General features: G+C 44.6%; 1 protein-coding gene across 1 annotated transcript; it reads left to right on the forward strand.

Annotated features, from left to right (window-relative positions):
• Positions 1–686: 686 nt before the first annotated feature.
• fam171a1 (family with sequence similarity 171 member A1) lies at positions 687–17126 on the forward strand. Its single transcript, XM_076109682.1, has 9 exons — positions 687–795; positions 6235–6462; positions 7126–7218; positions 9214–9372; positions 9967–10143; positions 13001–13117; positions 13763–13877; positions 14236–14353; positions 14654–17126. The coding sequence occupies exons 1-9, from the start codon at positions 687–689 to the stop codon at positions 16202–16204; spliced, it is 2667 nt and encodes an 888-aa protein (XP_075965797.1). The 3' UTR covers positions 16205–17126.
• The last annotated feature ends 598 nt before the right edge of the window (positions 17127–17724 follow it).

Consider the following 17724-nt stretch of genomic DNA (forward strand, 5'->3'; position numbering starts at 1 on the left):
AAAAAAATAAAACTGAATACATCAATAAATATTATTATTTATTAAACGATTAAATTGAGCGTGAATGGATACAATTAGTGAAATAATAAAGTTTTAATTGATTTTATCAACTGATTAGTGGTTAATGAAAAAAAAAATATATATATATGTATAAATCTTTATAATTATTCTTCATTCTTCATTTTAGTTATTTGACTACATGTCAGTTTTGGGCTCCATAATTTTGAGCCCAAAATTAGGAGAATGTAATTTGGTACTAAGAGAAAAAATGACTTTGCAATATAACGCTGTAAGAAGCTTTCCATCATTCGGCCGGCAGATGGCGCTGGAGGTCCGCAGATGTTAGTGGAAGAAGCCGCCTGTTGGTGCTGTTCTCGGGCATGTGGCTCAGAGGAAAGGGGCCGTCTTCGTCTCTGACCAGTCGATGAAAAAAAAAAAAAAAACCCGACCGAGCAGCACAAGGGCCGAGGGATGCACGAAGGAAACACGGGAGGAAACACGGCGTTACAGGCGAGGAAACAGGACTGCTGATGCCGCTGAACATGGAGTGTCGCCCCCTTTTGCGGAATAAACCCAGTGTACGCTGATGTGGCCCGTCAGTGAGTTTGTAAAAGCAAAAGATTTTTGTCTTCTACTTTTATTTTTAGTGTTTTTTTTTTTAACCGTTGATACTCACATCTGCAATGATGCGGGCGGTGTGCTGGAGACGAGCCGCTGCTGTTGTACTCTTCCTTTTGGGATGCCTTGTCTCCAGAGCTGAGGCCAAAACATCACCGGAGGGCTCCGCCACAGAAGGTACAAGTGCGTCAAACATTTTGACCCGAAAAACAAGCTAGTTAGCCGGCTACTTTGGTGGCTAATGGCTAGCCAGCCTGGATGCTGATGGGACCTAAACTTAGCTTTAGCAAGTTAGCTGGTGGCAGAAACAGATCGCACCAAAACTTATCTGAAATGTTTGTTATCCAGCCTGCTCTTTTCAAACAACGTTTATTTAAATTGTGGTGTAGTCATACCAGTGTAAAATACTTTATCAGTGTAAACATGCACTCCTAGTGTCCAGAAACATGCAGCAGAGGAGTCCAGCTGCTGCGATTTGTCATCTTATCGTTTCAGATATCACTCTTTCTCTCTTTGTGAGCGTCTATCATGGAAGAGGAGACGACTGTCACTGTATTGGTCCATAATGTGTTCCTCTACTAGCTTAAAGGATCTGCACTGTTTGCACTTTACAGTCTGTGGAAGGAGGTTGCTCTTCTGCTGTTTCTGTGTGTTATTCAGGATAAAGTCAGTGACCTGGTTCAGGTGTCTAACAGGAAGTAGATGGATGCCAACAAGCTCAAACTTTACTCTTGGTCTTTGTGCTGGAGCTGCAACTAATCACTATTTTATTAAGTAATCAGTAGTGGAATTGTGGAAAATCACAATTTCCCAGAGCCCAAGTTGAGTTGTTTTGTCCAACCAATGGTCCTAGTCAGCTGACTACTATAAAACAGTATTACATGTTTATATTTAAGAAGTGTGAATCATCAATATTGATAACTGATTAATCGTTGAAGTCATTTGTTATGCAGAAATGCCAAACCTTATCTGGCTCTAGCTTTTCCTATTTGATATGTAACTGATAATACTATATCAAATTGACTATTATTTCTATATTTTATAGACAAACTTATAAATAAAAGAAAAAAATCAGCCCTGCTAAGGTATATATATATATACCAAGCATCCCCAGTGTTTTAAGACAGAAGAAGACAAGCTGTCGCTAAATGGAATTTAATGTACAAACTGCATTTGATGGCATGAAACGAGTTGGTGAAGTATCTAGTGTCTGCAGATATCAGTGTATTCCAAGGGGAACCTGTCACTTCCAGCAGCAGACACATTTAAGGTTTGTTTGTTGCACAGACTTCAAAGCTGCCCTGTCACAGTACCCTCTAAAGTGGAGCCACATCTGTTTTATCCATCACTTTTATCTCTCACCTGCATGCAAACATGGCACACGTTGTCTGTGTTCGCTTACATCTCTGTCTGGCCTACATTGGGTCCTCTCACTACTACTGTGTTTACTTTACACGTATGAATGTAAACACACAGTAACCGATGCTGTGAATCAGTCACGGCACCGGGTTACTTTTGAAACCCGGTTCCCATTTCGTTCCCATAACTTTTGAAAAAGTAACCCGGAGCTAGTTTCTGATATTTTATATTTATGATCATCTCAGGAGTTTTTGAAGTAGTTCTCCTTCAAAGCTTGTCATCGGGTACTTTCTGGACCATGACAATTGGCTAAATTCCCAACAACAAGCTCTGGTAGGGATCAAGGGATAGTCTGTCCAGGCCTCTCTCTGCTCTCTTACTTGCCTTTCCTTTCTCACTCTCCTTCTCTGGTGTTCACTTTGCCTCAGATTGACCTTCAGTAGTCCCGGGGGAGGTTATGTTCAGGTCGATACCGAGGACTTCTCCTGGTCTGTCCAGCAGACAACATGGATGGGTGGAGCCAGACAGACAATCTACCCGCAGATATAGATCTCACTCGCATTACGACTGCCCATAATAGGCATGACACTGCGTCTCTAGCAGACAAACATTCGCTGAAGCTGCATGGAGAAGGGCTTCCAGGAAGTACACAGAACCAATCATATTGACACCAGCTAGCCCAAGCTTCATTTTAATCATGAGATGCTGGTGTGAGTGCCAGCAGCAGATCACCTTTGGGTAAGATACATCGGGTCATGAGAAAGCATAGTGTTTAGTAGGTCAACAACCTACTGAGCCACAGAGCAGGAACAGTAATGTTGTATAATACAGTATGTGTGTGGGAATATTTACTGTCGTAAGATGAAGGTAGTCCATGTGCTCTCCAGCCAGACACATAACAATGTAACCTAATTGCTGTGTCCCCTGCTGAGTTAATGGGATTGACCGTCGCTATCTAAACTGACGTTTAATCCAGATGAGGGGAAATAGCAGGCTGAACACCTATTGATAGACGTTTTCTTTACTTATAGTAGAGCTGTAACAGACAGGAGTTTGTGTGTGTGAGTGTGTGTGTGTGTGCTTTTATTTTCCTGCGTTTCCACATGTTGCGTGTTGTGACATGTCTTTCCCGTTGTCCCTGTTGACGATTCATTCTTAATCGCATTGACCTTTTGTGTATTCTTCATTTCGGTCCCATAACATTTTTAGAAATGGCCTCTTTTTTTTCAAGGTCACCACACTGAGAATCAGATGTTTATGTTTTCTGAATGGGAAACAACTTTCTGCTCCTGCTTGAGATAGCGATAAATAAGCTGCAGTCTTCTCACACTCCTTCATATCTTACTGTGGTTTGTTGAAGATTTGATCTTCTCTAACCAAACCAATTCCACATTGTTGAGCATTTTCTCCCGTTGGGTGCCATTAAATCATTGCAGAAGAAGAAGAGGGGCTATGGAGACGAAGTCATTTAAAACAGTGCCAGTCAACCCTCAGATGGTGAAAAACAGCTGTGACACTATATCAGCCCCAAATATTGGTCTGTTCAGTAGAAGCTTGAGTAACTAAGTTGTACTTGTTTCAGTTGCACTTTGTTGCATCTTTTTAAGCTCAGTCGAGAGTAAACATTTTGTTTGTGACGATTCGGCATTACCTCTGAAGTTTTTAATGTGCGTTCATTGTAAACAAAATAATTAAGTTTTTCCGCTTGCATCACTTGTAACTCCAGTAACTTGTGATAAGTCACTCTGAGCTGCCCCGGTGTTGTACTGGATGTTGTGGACAAGCTTTCGAATCAGCCTCGTGTGCAGAAAGCATTCACCCCCCCCCCCCCCCCCCTCCTCTGTTTGGAAGAACACCAAACCCCCTCACACACCCCGCGGATGCCAGCCATACCAGGCATTTCCAGTTTATCACACCTCACTTTTTATGGTGCAGAACAGATTCGCCTCCCTGTAACTTCTGATTAATGCACCAAAGACTCATTAATTCAAAGTTTTAGAGGGCTGAAAAACACACACACACACACACACTCCGTCGTCCCCGTTTTCTCCTGTTTAGTTCGTCTCTTTCTACTTGCATTCAGACACACTCGACCACCCTGCTGCTTTGGCTGCTGCTGTCTGGGATAATTGGTCTGAGATCACAGCGTCGGTCAGGCCAAACTCTCTTTGATGCCCGTATCCTCCATATGGTGCTCAACACACTCGGATAAGGAGTCAATACAGCGAGGGGCTCGTTATAAAGGTGCTGGTTTAGCTGCAGAGTCAAGGTCTTCTGTCATTCTTCAGGTCCAACATCATCTTCTCTGCCGTGTGTCGGAGAAGAGGGGAGACTCCCAGCTTGTTTAACAATGATGTCATCACAGTAGTGATTTATTGGATGAGGACTGGGAGGGGGGGGGGGGGACTGTTGCATTCGTCAATCTGGAGTCTCCCATGGGAGGTCTTTTTAAAAGTGAGCACAGCTGGTACCCCTAACAGCATATCACTGGGAGTGGGACAGGAAGTGAGGTCATGATCTCTCTCTCGCTGTGAACACACACACACACACACACACACACACACACACACCAATTCTTTCTGTCAGACCTCTTTTTGTTCTCTAGTCATCCAACTGTGCAAATGTAATAAGGGAGAGGAATGAAGTGAAGGGTCAGAAAAGCAGCCACAGGGCAGATCTTCACACCGGACCTCTCGGGGTAATGATGCGTATGGTTTGAAATAGACGCGTTGCTCTGCCGAACCTCCTAAAAGGTATGATTTGGCGCAGTGCTCTGTTTTTAGGTGGAGCCGGCTGCACTCGGGCTGAACTCTCACCAGATTTGTCATAGTTGTTCCTCTCTGACCGCAGGATCTCTGAGTGGGGGGAGGGGCATCCGTCTAGCCAGGGGTATGTATAGTGTTAGTGTGTGTGTGTGTCACGGAGGGTGGGGTTACAAGGAAGAGTTACGGTGAAATTCAGTTGCAGTGAGTATGGGGGAGGTGGGCGTGTTTAGGTGAAGGCAAAAAAAACAACCTTTCAGCCTTAATTGAAAGGTCACCGTGGGTCAACCAGCAGCCAATGATCAAACAGGGTTTAGACTGGTGTGTTTGCAACAGACACGGAGAAAGAGTGTGGGTTTGGGTAGAATTTAAATTATAGTGTTTTTGTACCAAGTTTGTTGTTATGGTACCTTTTTGGGATATGAAATTGAATAAATCTTTTGTTTGTTTTCCTGCTTGTGATATAATTACCCTTACAGTTGTTTGACCGGCCCCTCTGTGGTGGACTAAATAGATGTGTGTGTGTGTGTGTGTGTGTGTGTACTTTGTTTGGCAGTGGTGGAAAGGAAGTACTGTACAGTTTTGAGTTACTTTACATTACCTGAATATTTCCATTTTCTACCACTTAATACATGATTTCACATATATATTAGTGTGTATATACACTTTTTGTGAAATTCAGCGAATATCTCCACACTGTCCACTAGCTTTCTGTCTTGTGTGTGTGTTTGATACACAGCTCTGGCTCTGTAAGTGGGACACACACTAAGTGGCTCCGACCGAGCCTCACAACGCTATTCCAGCCAAGATGGGCGGAAAGCCACGGGTGTATAAGGAAAGACAGTGGGAGCAAAAGGAGACAGTAAAACTGGAGGGGGTTGAATTCAAATATCAACAGTCTTTTTTCCAGAATCGTTGACTCCATCTTTCAGATAAGAACATCTATTTATAAGACTTTATTGATCCTCAGGGGGAATTCCTAAGCTACTCATCAGTATATAAAAGTAATTTGCTTCATCAGCTGCCACATTGAAGTGATGTACACATGAATGCTTCAATAATTGTAACCCAACGTTAACCGTAACATGAAGATTTTATAGATCCATTAGATCCACGTGCTGTGAACGGTCTACAGACGCTTTTAGTGCCAGTGTTCATCCTCAACAGGCAGTGTGTGTAAATTCTCTAATTCCTTCTCACGTTGTGTTTTCCCCTGTGGACCACGGCTTCTTTGAGAGAGGGAAATGGTCCATTGTTTTAGAGGGGAAGCACGGTTGGCAAGAGTCCAGGAAATGTCTATCTCTTTGTGACTGGCCGGGTTTTGGGACGCCGTCTCCGTGGATTGAAGGCAAAGGGCCTGGCGCTGAAACAAACCCAGTAAACTAGATGACTGTAATGTTCCCACCGCTGTGTTTTTATGCCTGTATATCACTCCTCTCTCTGCACACCGACGCTCGGCTATACACGGCTCAGTAAGCACTCTGTTTGTTCACAGAGGTGACTCTGAAGGTTCACCTGAGCGATGCCAGCACCCACCAGCCCCTGGGAGGAGTCTCTGTACAGCTCTTCGCCAACCAAACTTCTGTAACTACAGAAACCTCATCACCTGATGGCAACACCTACCTGCGCTTCCCCTACCGCCTCGGGACACTGTTGGTCGTCACTGCAACCAAACGGGGATATGTGCCAAACTCTGTGCCCTGGACTCCCTCCAGATTACCTGGTAGGTGTGTGTGTGTGTGTGTGTGTGTGTGTGTGTGAGAGATATTTCAGGAGGAGGGATATTATTGAATAGCCACATTTAGATTGTTGGCTTGCAGGTTATTGAGCTCCATGTGTGCAGCCAGTTTGATTTGCGTATGTTGGTGTGGAATAGAAATAGTGTGAGTTGATGCCAGGTGTGAGAGATAATGCTGAGTGGAGTGCCCCATTACTAATTTATTACAATAGATGCCAAAACCCAGCAAGGGGGCTGCTTAAGCTTCCCTTTCACTAACGCACACACACACACGCTTACACACAGAACACCTCCCAAGAGGAGGTGGTACAGTGTGTGTGTACGAGACTAGAGCGGGGGGGGCTGTTATGAGCCAACGGAACGGCGGCCAATTGGATTATCACGCTTACCAGCTCTGAACAATGGAGTGAAAGGAAGGAAGGAAGAGGAAAGAAGTGCAGTTTGCAGGGTCAGACTTGTGTCCTGTGCAGCAGACAGGGTGGAAAGCAAGACTATTAAACATTTATAAAGATGGTTTAATGACTTGTCATGTCTGATAGTGATCAGTAAAGTGGAGGTGGATTGCTACAGTTTGTTTCTTATCTGATTGTTTATTTGTTCTGTCCGTTTAATAGTGTGTACGCTCTGTGGCTTTCATTTGTGTTACAGTGTTTTCCTCCATCAGCCTGGACCTGCTTCCAGAAAGAGCTGCTACTCTGATGGTGTATGAAGATGTTGTGGAGATCGTTTCAGCCTTACAAGGTAAAGTGTTACGTGTGTGTGGGTGTGTGCATGTGTGTGTGTGTGTGTGGAGACTTTTTTGCCTGGGTGTATTCAGGTCATTGTTTTTCATGAAAAAACACTCGACTCATTAAAAGTAGCAGATTTGTCAAAACACTTGTCGGTATGTGATATGTCAAAATATGCAACTGTGTTATTGTATTATGACATAATTGAGCTGCTGATACGCACCCGAAGAATAAATGGTTAAATCACAGTTTTTGAGCTGGAAATAGTTTTCTTAAAATCTGATTTCTACCTGTTTGTTTGTATTTTTGATTCGGATTTTTTACCCATTTTTGATAACAAAAATAAACAACAATAAATTCACATTTGTTCTTAATATGAAATGATAATAAAGCGTCCTACCTATACATTAAATGTCCTGTTGTTGAGTAAAAGTCCTCCATCCACACATGTATACAAATGTACATCACGAGTCGGTCTTTGTTAGTCAGCCTCTTTGTTACGGTGTGTGTAATTATATTGGATCAGGCAGAATCAATACAGCCTCTTTGTGTGCTCGGCCTTTTGTGTGACTGACCGACAAGGGAGTCATTTAACGTGTCAGCTGTGTTGTCTGACTAAAAATAAAACTTCGCAGACTCGTAAATATACAGTCTCCATTAACATGTGAACCTCTCGAGTACACTGTCCGCAGCACGTGTCGGAGTGGAGTGTAGACCCGCTGTTTGTCAAGATGTTGTGAACTTGTGGGCCCAGGGGAGTGATAAACCTTGGCATGTGGCACGAGGAGAGAGAATAAAAGAGGGGGAAGAGGAGGAGGATGATACAGTATGTGCTGGAAAATGGGGTTGTGGGTGGAGCAGTTGGAGGGAGAGAATAGGGGAGAAAGGGGGGGATGGGCAAAGCGGTGTCCAACAGAAGGAGGAACAGATGAGGTGAGAGGAAAGTGGAGGGAAAGAAGAGTTGAGGGAAGGGAACACACAAAGAACAGAAACGGGGTCATTTCCTTTCACAAAAACAGACGCGCAGAAGGGAAATAACACTCACACCTGAACGTCAAGACCGAGCCTCAGACCGAAACATGGAAATTAAAAGATGCACACGGTACAACTAGAAACACAGTGAGCTCTCATATACAGCTGGATGTGTGCCTCACTGCTCAGGAATGTGCTCTCGCTACAATCGGACCACAATGACATCACCTTGCTGAGTCCAGCTCAATGCAGTTGTGACTGTTTAACCATCTTTATGTATGATGTGTTAATGGCAGGCTGGAGGGGGTTAAATGAAAAGCTATTAATTGCACTGAAAAAAATATCAGAAAGAAGCAATCGCACTGGCCGAGAGAAACAAAGTCGAGCAAGGCATTAACTCTTCTGTATTGACGTAGAGTTGCTTCCATTAAGCCTGATTTGATGGCTACATTTCTAAAAAGGCATTAGGAGAAAACGAGGAGTGAAGAATTGCCTTGTAAAACATCCTGAAACAACATCAAGTGTGCAAGATGGCCGGCAAAACCTCCTGACGTAAATCTTTGTCACATTTCTTCATTCAATTTAATTTGGAAACTGAAGTAGAAAAACTCATTTGAGTTTAATTCTTAATCATCAAATATGTACAGTTTGTATTACAACTGTGACATCCATTTTGCATTATGTACTGAAAAAATGCACAGCCTGCTTGCACACAGTCGGTATACACTTTCGCATGTAATACTTAAATTACATAATTTATAACTATTGTAAAATAATTATTTTATATTTACATATATCACGGCCTTCGTCTGAACATTTATTACTTCTGGAAATGTTTGCCTTCAATCAGATTTTGTAAATTAGAAGAGCAGATGTGTTTATTCACAAATAAAAACAGTTCTGATGAACAGTTTTTTTAAAATTAATTATTTGGTAAAAAGGATGTGAACAATATATCGATAAAATGCAGCACCCTGGTTCACCCTCCTCCATCAACACGTCCATGTTTTCTGACGTCTCTCTGTCACTCCTCAAGGTTTCCGGCCTCCGCCCAGCGTTCACTTCCAGCGCAGAGCTCTGAGTCTTCCCTCCAACACGTCTTACGCCAACCTCACTGCTCTGCTCACCGTGGCCAGCTCCCCCTCGCACATCCAGCACTTTCCCCACCTGCAGGTCCTCGGCGGCAACGGCACAGGTGAGGCTCGAAACTGGCTGGACGGTAACGGACTCGAGTGTACGAAATAGGGCCGAGGAGAGTCTGGCACAGATGACAGAGGGGAAAGCTGATGAGAGGGTGTGGGGAGTGAAGAGAACAGAAGAAGCGGTGGTACATGAGAGAGACGTTACCCAGGAGAGGCCTCTCTATCTGACCTCCTGAAACACAATAACCCCTGTGTGTGTGCTCAAGCCTGCACGCTTTCAGCCAGTCTCATCCATGTCTTGATGTGTGTGTGTGTGTTGTATACATTTGTGTGTCCTTCAGCTTGAACACCCCTCAGAAGCTCCCCCTCCCCTCCGCACGTACCTTCTCTCTCTGGGAAACACAAGCATACTTGTGCTTTGTGACACTTTCCAACCTCTCTCCACCCGGTTTCCTTCTTTCCTGTCTTTCCTTTGTTTTCTTTCCTGTTTGTCTTTTCTCTGACAACTCTCCTTTATCTACTTTTCATGTTACTCCCCCCCCCCCCCCCTGTGCTATCTCCTCCTTTCTCTGCTCCCCCTCCTGTGCACCGTACTCCCACTCACTCTCTCTTACTTTCTCTCTTACACTCTTCTGCTTCCCTCACAGAGACGGAGAAGAGGTTTGAGTTGACTCCTGTGGCAGCCATCTCTGTTCACTTATTGGCCAGCGACGGAGTGGAGCTGCAGGTGAACGAGCCAATCACGGTCTCCGTCCCCCTGCCGGCTGACAGTGGCCTGAAGGAAAATGATCACATCCCTGCTTGGAGATTTGACCCGCGCTTGGGTACGTACTGAGTAACAAAAAAAAGCTCTTTCGACTTTCTCAGCATAAAGTCTTCTCATCTACATATCTTTGTTAGTATCTTCCGCTAAGATATCTGAAAAATAACCCTTTTAAAAATGTACGAGTATCATCATCAGTGTATCAGAATAGAAGCACTAACGCAATCCACGTGCATGCCTGCACAGTGCAGCGAGGTCACAGCTTTTTGTGGCTGCGTGTCTGAGTGATGAATGAATTTATTCATAAGGTCATACAAAATGACCAACATGCGGCTCCACATTAATCTACCAATCAAAACACAAATACTGCCACACATCACAAGATTGGACCGTGGGTGTATAATCTGCTGGAGCTCAGTTAAATCTTGAACTAAACAAAGAGCTCTGCGGTGCTGACTCCCACGGACCCTTCAAGCCTCTCTGGACCCTTTTTTGTTTATCTCAGCAATCTTGAATCTGTGATGTCAGACGTCCCGCAATGTGACACACCCAGTTCTTCTTGGACAGGCGGAGCCGAGAGACTGTGATTAGATCATCAGTCGAGTGGGACGTTTCTGCACAACAAAACATCCTTCTCTACATTAGGATCACATTTCCAGATCTACTGTACATTATGTTTGTGTGCTCTGTGCGGACCTATTAAGATTCTTCTGATGAAATGTACCGGGTTATTTGAGCTGAAACATTTTGTCGATTAATCGCATAGTAGTGAAACTGAATAATCTATTAAACCTGTGATGACGGAGTTTCTTTTGGCCACTTTGGGACAGCAGAAATAAGCTATGATCACCGACATAACCCGTCTTAAATAGGTTCTAATGCCCTAAATGTCTTCTTTATTAAACATGGTTTAGTCCTAACTGCATGTGTGATTAGGCTAAATCTAAATCTACCCCCGAAAAAAGGCTCAGTTTAAAGTGCCCAAAGTATCAACATCCAGAGCTTATAAAAAGGGCTTTGATAAAAGCTAAGAGAACACACACACACACACACACACACACACACACTTGTAGCCTACGCACTGCCTGGAGCAGCGAGTATTTCCACAGCAGAAGTCATCCTGGACCCTCTCTCCGGGCTACATCTTGTGTTCCTTAGCAACCCACCAAATAAGTAACATAACAGAAAGGCCTGTCTCCTGATTAAGTTTCTTCACTGTGTGTGTGGGTGTGTGCAGTTATGTATGTATGTGTTAAACCAAGGACAGAAAACAGACACAAAGAAAGTTCTTTTGAAGTCCGTCTGGTGCCTTGTTGGAGGAATACTTCGGGCTGATAAAAGCTCCGTCACAAAGAAGTTTAGTTTTGTTTGTGTGCACATGGGAGACATGCACAAAAACCGGTTTGTGTTGCATAACAACAACTCCTTGCGTATTGTTACATGTTATTGGAGCGTGAACCAAAATGATGTCACGCACAAACGGATCAAGTTCACCAGTTTTTGTGTGCGTCATTCGTAAACAGACGCACCTTCACCCTGAGAGGAGTCCCTCAGGTGAGCAGACTACTATTGGAACAAAAAGACCCGAATGTCAGCTGTGTTGACTTTGCATGACTGGGCGAGAAGCTGAAGTAATGTACGGGCTGTATTGACATTATCAATGTTTGCATTGTGTCTAAACATTGGCCAGACTCTGTGCTGTGTATTGTATTGAGGCGTGGGAACGGAGTCATTAAATGTTGCTATTGCAGGTCGGTCACACAGAGAGAGGACTCCCCTGTGGAAACAATCGGACAGCCGGGGTGAATCCAGGCAGGGCTGGGCACAGAGTGTGTGCGTGTGTGCGTGTGTGTGTGTGTGTGTGTGTGTGCGTGTGCGTGTGGTGCTGAGTCACACAGCCTTTCTCGTTTCTCTTTGCCTCTGTTTCTTGAGCCATTTCCCTCATCTCTTCTTCCATTCCTCCTCTTTGTTCGCTCTTGTTTCCTCTTTATGTTTTCTTCCAAGCTCTTTATAGATATTTGTTTTTCTTCATTGAATAGCTTCTCCTTCCCTTTTTTGTTTTGTTTCCTCCCTCCAAAGGATCGATTCAGATTCCTGACCACTTGATGTTGTATAACTGGAAATAGACAAAGAAACAAAGTGGTTCACCGTGAGGGGAAGCGTGAAGGCACAACTAAATGTTTCCTCTTGGAGCAGAGTTACTGTGAGCCAATCAATCAGTGACTCTGGCTTTGTTGTGTTTTTGTCATACTGGCACTGCTGGAGCTGGTATTGTGCTCCTATTCATAGGCCCTCAGTGATATTTGACTGAGCATGCTGCCTCCATGTGGGAGAGATAAGTACTGCCAAAATACACCCCAATCTGAAACAAAGATCTTTCATTTCTGTCAGCACCATCAGACCTGTACTGAACATTGTCAGTACTGCCAGCTGAAGTAGTCGGGAAGTGTCAATTTTAGCAAAACAAAAGTGAATCAACAATGTTGTTTTGATTTGATTTATTGTATCATTAGGAGTCAGTGTTAAATACGGCTAGGAATTTCTAAAACATTATATTAGAAATGAATATTGTCCATATTGTCCTCACTGGTTTCCCATTATACTGTCATACCGAAACAGGTATTAAATTGCATTATATGTGGCATTAAAAAGGTCTTGGAAAGTCTTGAATTTAATCCTGCTGTTGATTGATCGTACTTCTGTCACAGTAACACATTTTTATTTTTTAACATAAATAACTTAAACCTGACGGATATCTAAACGTAGATAAGTAGAGTGCTGCTTTGTCAGGTGGGAGGCAAGCCAACCAGTTGTCACTTTGCCACTAATGCACTCTGTGAACCGGCACACTGTCTCTTATACAAAATAACTGTTGGGAAATTAAATCTCAAGCCCTGTGATTGTGTGTGTGTGTGCAGGTGCCTGGATAAAGAGCAGTTGGGGTCACGTGCAGCGGGAAGGCAACCAGCTCTGTCTGACCTACATCGCTCCTCAGCTGGGATATTGGGTGGCCGCCATGTCCCCAATACACTCAGGTGAGCTTTGACACAGATTACAACACAGATTCTGTCATGTCTGTGTTCACATACAGTATTTAGAAAGATGTCAAGTGCAATTCCTACTTTCCAAGGGTCCGCTTTGGCCCGTCTGACTTAGACGTCGCCATCCAACCATGTCAACGAGAGTCCACATGGAACCAACTCTATGTGGAAGTTTGTGTGCAGCCCAAAACTTGTGACTGACAGACTCTACGCACAGCATGCACGCCAACTGCGCGTGCTCCAGTTTCTCTCCACACTCCGGTCCAGTTGGTGGCATACGCACATCTAGAGAGAAGAAGATAACGAAGTGAATGCTTGTTTTGAAGAGAGGTTGTGCGAGGAGATCCACTGAAAACAATGTTCTGGTACATTACCGCTACCAACTGGAATGGAGTGTGGATCAGAAAAATGCGCTTGCGTGGAATACCAAACCGTCACGAACCCTCAATTGTTGTATGAATAGAACCGCGTGTGCAGAAAGTATGTCTGAGGCTTCACGATACAAAAGTGAAAACAGTAGTGACATTGCGAGGCTGGTAATAAGAAATAATAATTACTTTTTTTACAGTTTACAGTGAGCAAAAGTTGTTTCATTTAAAAAACAAACCGTTTCTTCGTGACCTTTTGTCTGACCAACAGGTCCAGTGTTTGCGAAGGACATCAGCACGTACCACACCGTGTTCCTGTTGGCTATACTGGGAGGCATGGCTCTCATCCTGCTCTGCCTGCTCTGCCTCCTGCTGTACTACTGCAGGTGTGTGAAACGCTGTCCACAGCAACACTAAAGCCTGTCAGAAGTTGCCAGATGTGTCTCCTAAATGAGGAAACAAAGGCAACATTTTAACAGTGTCAGAAATGTACAATAATATGAGTCTGTTCTTATGACTGGTTGTGTGGAATCGCTGTCTAATTCATGCTTTATACTTATGTGCTTGACTTTGTTCAGTGTGTACTAAATATATAATACACATTAGTGTCTTTATCTGTAAGAAATCAATTTCCTTTGTCTGAGAAACATTGTTTTGCATCCCTTCAGCATTCGGTGTCGCGTTGAGAAGAATTTAAAGTCAAATGGATTCCTCTGATTGCATCATAATCTCTGTTTTGTGCAGGCGACGTTGTTTGAAGCCTCGAGTGTCTCACCGCAAGCTCACCCTGTCCTCCGGTCTGGACGGCAGTAAGAGGGACCAAGCCACCTCCATGTCCCACCTGAACCTCATCAGCAACGAGGTCTGTCTGACTTACAGAGAACGGTTCTATCGCTACTCTCACATGCACTGTTGTAGTGAACATTAGAGGAAATACTGGCTCCCTGTGTCACATCTGCCCAGCTGAGGGGCGAATCCTTCATCAAACATTCCTGTGGTGGGCAGAAAAAAAACAATTCCTCAAACTACGAAGAATCAATAGTGTTGATAGGATTACTTTACTAGATCTCATGTTTCCCTTGGTCGGTGTCTGCTTTATATTTTACTTTACATTGAGTATATTTAAAAAGTGTGTTACAGTTGTATATGTTGCACTCTTTAGGTGCAGCTGGAACTTGTTTCTACAGCGACTGAGCCCGACATGACCACACCGATGCTGAAGCCTTCCTCATATGAGCACCAAGACAATCATCGCCAGCACAGCCTAATCCATCACAGCAAACACAGCCGCTCCTCTCTCGGCAACAGCCACCACGGCTCATCTCTTGGCAATCTGACGCCTCGCAGCAGAGACTACCTGCAGTCTGTGGAGACGTTCCAGTTGAAGGCCGCCCTCTCGAGCGGAACAGACAGAGGCTATCGCCAATCATACACCTCCGCCTGCTCGTCCAGCAATCTCATTTCAGATGCTTCCGCCAATCACGGTCAGGTGTCTGCTAACCGTCTGAGCGGTGTCGGGATTGTTGATTGCATCTCACCTTCCTCTCCTCCTCACTCCCCCAGTAGAGGGGAGGGATGCGAGTGCAGAGCTCCTGACTTCCTTCTGTCTCGCTCTGTGGACCACCTGGAGCGTCCCAGTCCCCCGTTGCTCTCCCGGCCGGGCCAGCTGCTCTGCTGCGGCTCCGTGGACCTGCTGAGTGGAGGTGAAGGCTACCCGAGGGTGCGTCCCACACTGGTGATCCCGGCACACTACATGCGCCTGCCAGGGGAGCACCCTCTGTCTGGTCAAGCCCTCCTGCTGCAGACTGATCAGCAGAGTGACTTGGAGACCATCCAGGCCGAGCTCAATGCCTCACATTCCCAGCAGCCCCTGGGGCAAAGTCCCACCGAATGCGCCCCATGTCCCACCAAGCAGTGTGACGGAGAACGGCGCGGCCTGTCAGAGTCTCTGTCTATCCCAGCAGCGCTTGGGGAAACGGGTCTAATGGAAATAAACATTGAGGACACCTTGTGGGCTGAAAAGACTTTAATGGCGCTAAGAGGAGGGAAGCCTCTGCTTCACCCACGAGCCTGGTTTGTGTCTCTTGATGGACGCTCCAATGCTCATATTCGCCACTCCTACATCGATCTCCAGCGGGCGGGGTGCCACAGCAACACGCCGAACGGAGGAGGTCCACAAGGTAATGTCAGTGGCGGGAGGCGGGGCGGGAGGCGTGGCAACAGCAACGATGCCAGTCTGGACTCCGGCGTGGACCTGAACGAGCCAAGAGTGGGCCGCAGGGGGAGAGACGGAGGGCGGGAGGAAAGAGAGATCGACAGGTCGAAGGGCCCGGCACCAGCCATGGCCTACACTCAGCTGGTGTATGTGGATGATCTGGAAGGGGGAGGCAGCGAGGAGGAGTCGCCACAGTGCAGCCCACAGGACAATAAAACAGGAGCCGTCCTGTCAGCCAAAGCAGAGGGTCAGAGAGGGGACCAGGGGGATGTGGAAGGGGTACAAATACAAGAGGAACCGCCCTCACTTTCCTCTTCATCCCCTGATTCTCCTCCTCCCCTGCCAACACCAGAGGGAGAGACGTTCAGGACTGATCATGCGCTGCTGTCGGTCTCTCCTGATGATGACGATGCAGCACAGGAGGATGGAGAGGGGGAGAAGAAGAGTCCCTGGCAGAGGAGAGAGGAGAGACCCCTGCTGTCCTTCAACATGAAATGATCCGCAGACGACCACTTCAAGGATAGGACCTCATCTTTTCTTAACACAATACTCACATGCCCTTCTGCAAATTGAAAGTATTTTTGGTTGCTGTAATTGTTCCTCCTGTGAATACTGGCCCTTCTTAAAGCAACAAATCTACAGTCATTACTCTTTGCTTAGAGGCTTTAGCCGTCTGAGTTAGTCAAATCAAGTCAGAATCTCCCAAAATGACAGTCTTTTTAGATGGCTAGAGGACTTTGTTAATCCAAAATGGATTCCAGCAGCAACAATAAAAACATAAGAGGTAAATAAGTAGATGGAGGAATGAAAACAAATACCTAAAATCTCCAATGTCCATTATGAATATAAGGTCCATAAATCCACTTCGCAAAAAGATGCTCCTTTTTAACTCCAGAACTAGCCTGAGAATCATCACCTTTATAACTTTTCTTCAGTATCAAAGTAATCCAATCATAGCTGTCCGTACCTTTTTGATTTTGTCTCCCATCTGCTGCCAGTGTAGACCGAAGGAACAACCACAGCAACTAAAAGTGTTGTAGATTTGGGCTTGTCAGTTTTGTTGTGAGATAGACTTGAAAAATAAATGTGAACCTATCCTTTAACCATGACGCCCCCCCGATGCCCAGACCATAACGTGAAGGATACAACCATTTAATTTGAGACTCTTTGTTTTTCGTCATAGAGCACTGAGGTAACATTTCAGCACTGGGATTCTAGTCCAGAATATGAAGCGATGATTCAGGAACCTTCATCAACATCCACGACCACTTTATGACATTACCACTGTTGTACTCCACTTTGCCATCCTCTCGACGCTTTACACAAACAGACCACTCATCAGGGATGATGTACACGTTACCTGAGGGAGAAAAATAGACGTTGGAGGCAAGAGGGTTGAATATTTTATGCACAACAAATGTATGCCTTTTTTTTATATATATATATATATATATATATATATATATATATATATATATATATATATATATATATATATATATATATATATATATATATATATATAGCCTTGTAATCATAGAGGAACTGTTGTAGAAACAGATGATGGGTGGTTCTCACAAATTAAAAAAACTACAGGAGCCTTTTTTTCTCGAGCCATATTGGCCTCAGCCCTCTGACTGTAAAGAACACGCTATACTTTCAAGTTAGATTATAACCTTTCATTTTTAAGATTGTGGAGCAGCTGTGCAAAATATATGTCAAGCGACTCCACTCTTTTTGCAGTCTGTAAAAAAAGTCTTTCAGCGTGTTTCTGCACAAGAATCGGGCCCAACATAAACGTGTGAATCGTGTACTTTGAATGGTCTTAAGCATGTTGCTAGACTTGAATCTAGCCCGTCAGAAGGCTGTTTGGGTGTTTACACGACCTACAGGAGGAGGTGAAGTGTTTGGACTGAAGAAATGAAACCACTATCTGCACTGCAACAGATAATGTGACACACCACTATGCCTGTGTAAGGATGTAATGCCACTACGAAACCAATTCCACCCAAAATAAT

The sequence above is a fragment of the Anarhichas minor genome, unplaced genomic scaffold, assembly GCF_050575085.1.
Source record: "Anarhichas minor isolate MPS153535 unplaced genomic scaffold, ASM5057508v1 ptg000041l, whole genome shotgun sequence".
In the NCBI taxonomy this organism is placed as follows: Eukaryota; Metazoa; Chordata; class Actinopteri; order Perciformes; family Anarhichadidae; genus Anarhichas; species Anarhichas minor.

Coding starts and splice junctions, on each gene's coding strand:
- fam171a1 (XM_076109682.1), top strand. CDS start 687: ATGCGGGCGGTGTGCTGGAGACGAGCCGCTGCTGTTGTACTCTTCCTT. Junction 9,373..9,966: donor CCTCGGCGGCAACGGCACAG/GTGAGGCTCGAA, acceptor CTTCCCTCACAG/AGACGGAGAAGAGGTTTGAG. Junction 13,118..13,762: donor CATGTCCCCAATACACTCAG/GTGAGCTTTGAC, acceptor TCTGACCAACAG/GTCCAGTGTTTGCGAAGGAC.